The 10458-nt window shown below is 39.1% G+C and overlaps 1 protein-coding gene across 1 annotated transcript in view; it reads left to right on the forward strand.

Annotated features, from left to right (window-relative positions):
• LOC104437640 (protein PHOX4) overlaps positions 1-2897 on the forward strand; it is a 4170-nt gene extending 1273 nt beyond the window's left edge. Inside the window, exons 2-4 of the mRNA XM_039309759.1 lie at positions 7-618; positions 1089-1322; positions 2510-2897. Coding sequence (XP_039165693.1) covers positions 7-618; positions 1089-1231 — 755 coding nt within the window. The 3' untranslated portion in view covers positions 1232-1322; positions 2510-2897. The remainder of the gene's footprint in view (positions 1-6; positions 619-1088; positions 1323-2509) is intronic.
• Positions 2898-10458: the final 7561 nt, after the last annotated feature.

Here is a 10458-nt window from a genome sequence, read left to right on the forward strand (position 1 = left end):
GTTTCTTTTCGGAAGATAATTCTAGGGACACTATACTTTCACAGATTAAAACAGCATATGACTGGGCACAAAAGGAATATATCAAGGCAGGACTGAGGTATGAGGAAGCTCTGAAAATCAAACCTGATTTCTACGAAGGTCTGCTTGCACTTGGGCAGCAGCAATTTGAGCAGGCAAAGCTCTGCTGGTATTATGCGATTGGGAACAATATTGACTTGGAGACTGCTTCCTCTGATGTCCTAATGCTCTATAACAAAGCTGAAGATAGCATGGAGAGAGGAATGCAGATGTATGAGGAGATGGAGGAGCAACGTCTCAACGGAATCTCTAGAGAAGAGAAAGATAAAGCTCAGCTCCAGAAGATGGGACTTGATGCTTTATTGAAAGAGGCGTCTCTGGAGGAAGCTGCTGAACACACTGCCAATATGAAGTCACAGATATACCTTTTGTGGGGCACCTTACTTTATGAGCGTTCCGTTGTAGAGTACAGGCTAGAGTTACCAACCTGGGAAGAATGTGTGGAGGTTGCTGTGGAAAAATTTGAACTTGCTGGAGCGTCTCCTACAGATATAGCAGTCATGATTAAGAACCATTGCTCAAATGAAACTGCTCTGGAAGGTAATTTAGCCATATATCTGATGGTGCTGGTCAAACTTGACTCCTTTGCACTTTAAGAAGGTTATTTGATAGTACCTAAGACAGATGATTGTGTATATTTATCTTTAGATGTTGGGAGAACTGTCTTTTGCAACTAAAAAATCTAACGTAGGTAAATTATCAATATAGAAAATTCTTTTGGTTTCTCTTTCATGGTTTATTTGCTTACATTGCACACAGCACTATGATGTGAACCGAAGTTAAAGGAACTTTTGATGGAATGCATCCACAATCTTCTAAAGTTTTTCCTTGCATTCATTGAGATATCAAATATATTATTATCTATGATATCTAGATGCAATTGACTCTGTTAAAAGCCTGCACAAAGCATGGCCAAGAGCAACAGTGATTTATTTATTTTGTGTAATTGCCTCTATGGATTGTTTGGTTTTCAAAGGCTAATTTGTAGAAAAAAACCGCTGCTGGTCCAGGGTTCAAAATCGATGAGATTGTCCAGGCATGGAATGAGATGTATGATGCTAAGAGATGGCAGATTGGGGTTCCGTCTTTCCGTTTAGAGCCATTGTTCCGCCGGCAGGTTCCAAAGCTTCATTCAATCCTAGAGCACCTCTGAAGTTGTGTTTGATGGGAACTTCTCCTTGAGAATGCGGTGCTCAATTTGGATTCTCATTTTCTAGATTTCGCATTACTTCTGGTGAAGATAGGTAACTCCCTGTTTAATGCATTTTCTTTTCTTTTGCCTAGCAACTCCATGTCTATTGCCTTGATAAGTGGTGGAACTGCAATAACTAATACATTGGATTTCTTGTTTTCCCTGCCATGCATGTTAAGTTACGAGAAAAATTACATTCTCTACAGGTTTATCCACCACGTATGCATATTTGGAAGGATTAGGCTTGTGATGAACCAATGTGTTTACTATAGTCATTGATAGGTCACTAAGTCACTGATACATTCAAGTTTCCTTAGAAAGTGGGAGAGCTGGTTGTTCTTTTATCTCACTCGTGCTTGGCTTGGGGGAGAGGGGGGAGAGAGAAGTTATGGGGAACTCTTGAAAATATTGTCATGCTGCTGGCATTTAAAGGGGGATTGGCATAGATGTACATTTTGTCTTTTGGAAGTGTTTACATCTAAGTCTATAAATATGAAAGCACATGGATTCTCCATATGATATAACAGTCCCGCTTCCAGAAAGATGTCTTGTGATGCCTTGTATTAGGAATGCCTCAATTCATTAATCAGCTGTTAACATTCAGCAACCTTTCTTGATTGTCAGTTGTTTGACTGGTTCTTTAGGAATGTATTTTGGTTGAAGAAGAATACTGGCGAAGCTTTTGTGGAAAGAAATAGTTCTAGATGAGTAGTGATGGAAAGATTGTAATCTCAAAAAGAAGCTAAAATAGAGGAAATAGTAGAACACTTGCAATGTAGGAATGATATTGCATGTAACATGAATGCTTCATGTAAGTGGCTTTTGAAATTGTGATGCAATGCACCCATAAAATGGAGGACAGTGAGATGCTTTACTGTTTCTTAGTTAGATCTAATTTCTCTTCCAAGGTAGGATGGTCCTCATTACTTTATCCAGTTTTCATCCTGGCCAATCCCGCTATTTAGTTGGTTATGAGGTCTTCTGGCCAAGCCTCTAGTTTGTCACCAATTTCCCTTTAAATATCCCCAAGAGTGTGACTATGGTTCAGTAGAGATTTCTGAACACTGCTTCACTGTGTAATTTCACATGTGGCAATTTATGTGACTATCTAGAGGATGACTTCACTGGTATCCTTGATTCGGCAGTAACCTGCGAATTTGCTCTGTTCTCCATCTGATAGACAAGACAAGCATACTTGTACTGACGAATTATTGTTTTTAATCTCTCTGATTGTCACAGGTACTTTTTCATGCATTTTTCTTGTGCATAGCTCGTTGTTTGCTAAGGGTGCAAAGGACGGAAGTCAGTCCCATGCCATTTCGGAGGGACTCTGAGTTTTAGAGATTGCTGTAAAGCTGGATACATTTTTGTGTGCATCGCGGAGGTTGGATTGCATATAGCATATTTTATTCATAGTTAAGATAGTGGGTCATGGGTATTTGATTTGATTTCATTCGATTTATTCTCAAGGAAAATAATGGGAAATTATTTTGGGTCACATCACCATTTGCAATGGTGTGTGTGGTTTGCTTTAGACTGTGGTTGTTTCAGCTGTAAAACTTTCATGGTTTCAAAGATAGCAGACTTTTATTCTTCTTTACATGTCATTTTTCATGCTTCACTGCCTTATGGTTATGTTGCATTTCCCTTTTCCTTCATTTTTGTTGAAACAATTATGGCGTCGACAGAAAATGTAGTTGACGGATCTGTTGCTCTGCTATGCTAACTCATGGTGATGTTCCCTACCTGACCATGGAGATGGTAAAAAGCTAGTGAGTTCTATCTCCCCACTCCCTTCTTTGACTCTGCTTCTTTAGTCCTTTCGGAGTTTGAGTTTAGAACACTGATATGTTTCATAAGCAGGATTAGGACCGTTAGGATTGCACTTGTTGAGTGTTTAACACGGAACGATATGGTTATTCTCTTTCGCACACAATTGCGAGTATCCAAACGACAATTCATGAAACCATACCAGAGAGCGACATGAGCATTAGCTTTATATTTGGATTGTTGAAGATGCTGATACAAGTTAAATCTGATTCATGCGCAATAACCCATTGGAATCAGCTTCCGATGATCCATCTGTTTACTCGAACTTTTGATTGAGCAGTCAAAAGAAGCTTTAGATCGTCCACTCTAGAAGCATGAGAGTGGGCGAGTGCTTTAACAGAGATGGCCATTTGAATGCACTAGGCAGCTCAACTTTCCATGTTTAATTACAGGAACGGTAATTAAAATTGCATGCAAGAAACGCTAGTATTGCAACCCATATGGAAAATGATTGGATATTATTTTCTTTATATGAAATACCTAAGTATAGAAGACTTATCTCCATCATCAATTAACATCATTAGCGAAATCAATTACAGGAAGGGTAATAGAAATTGCATGCAAGAAAGGGAAGGAGTATCACATCAATGAATGGAAAATGTTCCTTTTATAAAATATCATACGCGGCAAATATATCTCCATAGCTAGTCAACATCATCAGAATGCGCGCACCTGACTGCTAAACCAAAAGAAAATTCAATATGATTAGCTATTGGATTAAATGGAGGATTAGTAACCTCAACTTGGTGCCTGTGTTGTCTTATATCGTTACCAACCTCAGCAACTGCCCCAGAAGAAACGAGTACATTCAAAACGTTGGAAACAGGCTAGTCCAGAAATTCTTTCTTGATGATCCTCAAGCTCGGTTATTGCCTGCAAAAAGAAGCTGTTTTCAAACTTACCAGCGACTTCTCGCAAACAAGTTTTGAGGACCATGACATAATTGGAGAAGTCATTAGTACCTTCTGAGCACGAATCTGATAGAATATGACAGTGGAGTCCTGCAGGCCGAAAGCATCTGAGGACTAAGAGCAAGACATGTTGCTGCTGATGCCGAGGGCGTGAACATCTTCATTGTCTGCACATGATCAGCAAGTTAGAAAGTGAACACCTAAATTTTGTGAAGCAGCCAGCTAGACAGATAAAGCCAGAATTAGTAGGGTAGATTATACAAAGACGAAAGAAATAGATCCAGATAAGATCACATCTAACTCAGAATATGTGCAAACTTTGGCAGTCTATACTAGAAATAGAACCATAGCAGAATAACTTTAAATAGGTGGATTCTCATTGCAGCTGATCTAAATAACAATTGGTGAAACACTGAAATGTAGAGAATTGGCGTGAACTGGAATGAATTTCGCCGCAATGCATAAACATGAGTGGAGTGCCTAGTTCATACAGAAGATACCTTGAATGGTCATGGTACCGATCAGATCTCATCCCACCTGATGCAGACAGAAGAAACAAATTATTTCTTTACAAAGCAAGAAAATAGTACATTCTCTAGGGAGCGGTTTTCTTCAGGTGATTTGCCGTCAGTTTTAACCCTTTTTTAGGTTGGCATAGCTCGGGAAGAATCCTTGTCCTTGCCTATGTTCGTCTTCCCGTAAATAACACTAGTGAGAGTTCTCACTCATTTCCTTTTCAAGAGTATTTGGAAGCACAACGGGATAAGTAACGGATACCTTGCTACTTGAGTTGAGGTGACTCTCTGGCAATTTCCACAGCAGATTAATGCCATTTCTGTAATTGCATTGCCTGCACTTACACCAGATCGGCCTCGATATCTGCACTAGGAAGGAATGAAGCCATGAGTTTCTTCTACTATTTCTAAATAATTCCAAAAAATGCATCAAATAATCTATCATTAAGGATCTTAAATGAGAATGTCCATATTCTGAAGCATCAAGTTGCACCATTTAGGGGTGATCAGTTCCCGGTTCGGTCCGGTTCCACCTTGGAACCGGGAACCAAACCGGGAAAACCGGTTCCCAATTTTGGGAACCATGGACTGGACCATTGGTTCCGGTCCGGTCTGGTTCGGTCCCATAGAATCGGCACTTTCTTTTTTCACTAAATAACGACCATTCATTAAAGAACGACCATGCTCCAGACCGATCAATCCAATTTGGTTCTCGGGCGATCTAATAAAACTACTCACACATGTTTTCACGTGCAAAATATTCAAACTTCATTTGCGTAAATATTAATTATAATTTATGTGTTTCACTCTTAATTTTAAGCATAAAAGCCATGAATAATTTAAGTAAAATCTGTGCTTGGCTTAGGTTTTATAGACAATCTCTCTCTTATGCTTTGAATGTTTAGTCGATGTCAGACTCTTTGAGGCTTGAAGTGCCTTATCGTTTACAAGTGAGGGGAGCAAGAGAGAGAGTGAGCATGAGGAACTCCTAGAGCCTTATCCCACGTCGAGGAGAAAATAAAACTAAAAAATAAGTTTTCTAAGAGCTTTGGTGGTCTATTGGCCATATAAGAGGTTGTTACCTCAATTGCAATTCCGATTGCAACAAGTTTCATATATAATATTCATATATTATATGTGTTTATATATTATATGTATATAAATTATATATAAAAAAATTTGGTCAAATTTGGTCGGTTCGGTTGGTCCGGTTCCCACCTTGGAACAGGGAACCGAACCGCCGACCATGGGAACCACCCAAAACTGGCCGGTCTGGTCCGGTCCGGTCTGGTCCCGGTTTGGGCAGTTTCCGTTGCACACCCCTAGCGCCATTCAATCTAAATAAAGGAGTAGTAGTAGACTTAACCGTACAATCCCAATCAGTACCTGGCTCACAATTCCTTCCCCGTTTATACCCAACTAAACATCACATTTTGTCCTGTTAAGATATGTAAGAATAGAACTTATAATCAATTTGCAAGCATAAAATATTGGAGTATGGATTCCAACACAACAAGGATTCATTTTACACTTAAAAAGTAGAAATCAGCCGGTGTTGTGGTCAAACAAAGAAACGCATCAAGAACCAATAAAAGTCCAATATTGCACAATTACCACTACAGCCCTACTTGTAATTTGACAAAACAGAACTGGAAAGAATTGTGGAAAATGAAGTCGAAATGCTGAGAACTCTGGGAGGATCTTGCATCTTCTCTATCTTTACACTTGGAGGGAGCAGCAAGGATAGGCACTGATCTGTAACGCTAGAATCGAAAGCTACAGATTTTCCTTGAGCAATGGACAAATTGAGTTGGGAATCCACATCCTTCAATTTGCTCGACTCACCAGCCAGGCATGATTACTCAATTTATTGTCTGCAATCATAAACATATCTATGTAACAGCTTGAACCCTGTCATTCATGAGTTTGTCAACCAGAGAGTCTTGAGCACTATCATTATTGAGTTCACTAAAGTGTGTGGAATCTGTACATGGTATAAACAAAATACACAATTTTTTAATAGTGTAACTTCTAAATGTTTTGCACCAATGTTTGTGGAAGAATATGTTATAAAGAATATATCTAGAAATTGTAATGAGGCTGACCACCCATCTGAAAGGAATCTGCATATTGTACTGAATAATATAGCGGTATTCTTGAAAAACCGTTTGATGGAAAATCTACTAATTACCATCCTTAAATAGTTATAGCATGTGATAAACCCATGCACGGCTTCTCCAGGACATCTAAACTCACGTTGTCAAAGTTGGGTTGGCACTGTTGACCAGTTTGTTGCCCACTTCAGACTAGAATTTGGTAACGGGAATTGCATAGCTTCTCATACGATGGCATGAGAAGATTATCAATTTCCTTCTGAATTTAGATTCAGAGTGTTGGGAACGACTGATCCCCGAAAACCGGATTCGACACTAAATCGAACCCCTAATTTAATGCGGAAGACGAAGCCCGGGAAAACACGTATCACCGATCGTAAAGCACACCACAGATTCGAGCGTACCTTGTTAGCCACAGATTAAACACCGTCGTCAATGGAGGAAGAGAATCCGGTCGATGAAGCCTTGAAGGGAAGAAATTGGAAGCCATATGCCTACTGTTCTTCGGGAGAGAAAACGCGGGAGAGAAGCGTACGTTGATTGTGCCAAAAGGTGCATCTTTCTCTCTCTCTCTCCTCCCTTTTATACCTTCCCCCATCCACGGGCCCTATTTCCGTGGGCCGGGCTTTTTGGGCCCAACTTGGGCGGACGGGCCAACTCAGGCCCATCTCATAAATCCATCATCTCCCACTCGCACATGGTGGTACAAAACCAACATGGGCGGACAGGCCCTACTCAGCCTCATCAGAGAAAAATCCATCATAGACTTTCTCTTAACATGGTGGACCGAACAGAATCCTCTTTTCCTCTCTTCAACATTCATACCGGTGAATAATCCGTGCGACCAGCATACTTTGAGAGCTCGTTGCCATACATCCGTTAGGAATATATAACAGTTCATAATGGGCATCACACTCTGAGTAGATTTAGTATGCAGTACCCTAGATCGATTGATCATATTTATATCTCTATTGATCTCTTTCAAACAATGATATATATATTGTATTCACAATTATGATTATCACAAAGACAGTCATAATTGGTTAACCGGTGAATACAAAACTACAATGTGATTCTCCAAAATCGGTCTTCCTCTTTCCTTCAAACTCTCAACTTCAGTTCAGCTTGCTTTTCTAGAAATGTCCCATTAGATCGAATCAAAACTCATGACCATTGGCAACATCCTAAGATAGCAAACACTAAATAGAAATCTTGAGAATAAGTAAGAGTCATGAGGGGACTAAAAATTGAGGAACTCTTTTCCTCAAGAGTCTCACACGACATAAAAAAAAAAAAAGTTGAGATCAAACTTTTGCCACTCTTATTGGTCGTCTCATGCATACGTAGTATGAAATACGTATTACGGTATCAACTCCTTTCCCATGGAGCGTATGTCTACACCTTTCAATACCGTACAGATGATAGTTCAGACATACCCAATGTCTAACTTGAGTTCACGTATCTACTCATTCACTAAATTCATCGAACTCACATCGGCATCATAGACAGATAAAGTAAAATATGTGGGGTATTTTACTTTCGGACATAGTAAGTATTATGTCCTCATCTTAACACCCATTAAGGCGACATACGTGTTTTAAGCTTGAGCTCTCGATTATCACCTAGATAATAAGCTTAAAAACAGTCTCATATCTATTTATCACACAGTAAATAGAGGCGATTACCCGTGTGAGTGGGCTAATCTCATCTGTCCGACATACTTCTTCTAACTTAAAATAATGCACTGAGCATTAAGATGCATAAAGATCAAACAAAGATTCATAGACATTAATGATGAAAAACATAAATTCATCATATGTGAACACTTAGGGAAAAATTACAATATTCAGTACATCATCCTCTACGCAATCCTAGATATTTCACATGGCCACAAAACACATCTCTAGGTTATGGCTTTGTCATAGGATCTCGCTACCATTCTATGCGTAGTATGTACTATAAGTTCACATCTTTTCGTGCAATCATATCCATGACAAAATTATACTTGGTATCTATATGTTTGGTCTTGCCATGATATTTGGATCTTTAGTGTACACTTTTGCTGCTTGATTATCATAGTTAACTAATAACAAATCTGCAGCACTTCCAATAACACCTAAATGATCCAATAATCTCTTAAGCCAAACATCTTCTTATACTGCTGCTGATAATGCCACGAACTCAATTCCATCGTGGACAAGGCTATGTACTTTTGTTTCTTCTTTGCTCCAACACATGGTGCCATTATTCGGTAAGAGAACAAACCTAGAGGTAGATTTCCTTTCATTTAAATCTCCTCCCCAATCAACATCGAATAGCCTTAGAGTCGCAGATCCTTTCCATAATAACTCAACATATAATCAGCAGTCCACTTTAGATACCTCAGTATTCTCTTAACGGCTTTTCAAAGTGCTTGACCTGGATTGGATTAGTATCTACTCACCATTCCAACTACAAAACATATGTCAGGTCTTGTACGCATCATAGCGTACAACAAGCTTCTAACAGCACTAGCATAAGGAACATGTTTCATTTGTTCCTTCTCTTGTGGAGTCCTTGGACACAGTCTATGGCTCAATCCTTCACCTTTTGCAATAGGAGCGTCAATGGGTTTACAATCCCATATCATTCAATTCAAAAATTTGGAAGATAACCAACTTTTGACAGTATTGACTAGCTCCATATTGCTTCCAGTAATTAGTATATCATCAACATATAATGATATGATCACAAATTGATCCTTGGATCTTTTGATATATACACAATGATCCTCATCTATCATTGTAAAGTCATATGCCATTATGGCATTATGAAAATGTACATATCATTGTCTTGACGACTGCTTAAGGCCATATATCGACCCCCAAAGTCGACATACCTTTTCTTCTTGGCCTTTCACTATGAAACCAACAGGTTGTTCCATATATATTTCATCCTCTAATTTTCCATTGAGGAAAGCAGTCTTTACATCCATTTGATGTAACTCAAGATCCATACTAAACACTATTGCCAAAACTATGCGAATCAAGGCAAATCTTACTATAGGAGAAAAAATATCTTCATAATCAATTCCTTCCTATTGATTATACCCCTTCGCCACAAGGCGAGCCTTATGCCTTTCTATCGAGCCATCAGCCTTTCGCTTTATTTTGAGAACCCATTTATTCCCAATAGCTCTGCGTCCTTTTGGCAGATCAACCAATTCCCAGACTTGGTTTGATTTCATTGACTCCATTTCCTCTTCCATTGCATTAATCCATTTTTCCTTACTAGGGCAATTTAGAGCCTCATTAATATTTCTTGGCTCATCCTCATCTTGTGGAGCAACCATAAAAGTTTCCCCTTCAATATCAAAACGTCGACGGGGAATACTTTGGCGACTTATTCGCCATATGGGAGATTGTACACTTAGCACATCATTCCCCATTATGCTCCCACTTGGATTAGGTAATGATGATGTCGTCACATCAGGTGGTTGCAATTGAGAATGAGTTGAATTCAATTCATCACTTCTCATATTACTCCCACTTGGATGAACTCAACCAATATCATTATCTAGATCCAAGGTTTCAAATAGGGAGTGATCTTCTCCTATTTCGCCCTTCTTAGGAAAATTCATCCACTAAGAATGTGACATCTCGTGATTCAAATTCAGTTATTCTCCCACTTTCCTGCTCATCTTTGAACACATACCCTTTCGAGTGTTCGGAGTATCTCATTAAAATACTCTACTTTTATATGGGACTCAATTTCCCAAACTTGTGAGAGGACATATGAGTATAGGCAGCATAACCCCATGGCTTAAGTAAACTTAAGTC

This window comes from Eucalyptus grandis, chromosome 3 (genome assembly GCF_016545825.1).
Source record: "Eucalyptus grandis isolate ANBG69807.140 chromosome 3, ASM1654582v1, whole genome shotgun sequence".
Classification (NCBI taxonomy): domain Eukaryota; kingdom Viridiplantae; phylum Streptophyta; class Magnoliopsida; order Myrtales; family Myrtaceae; genus Eucalyptus; species Eucalyptus grandis.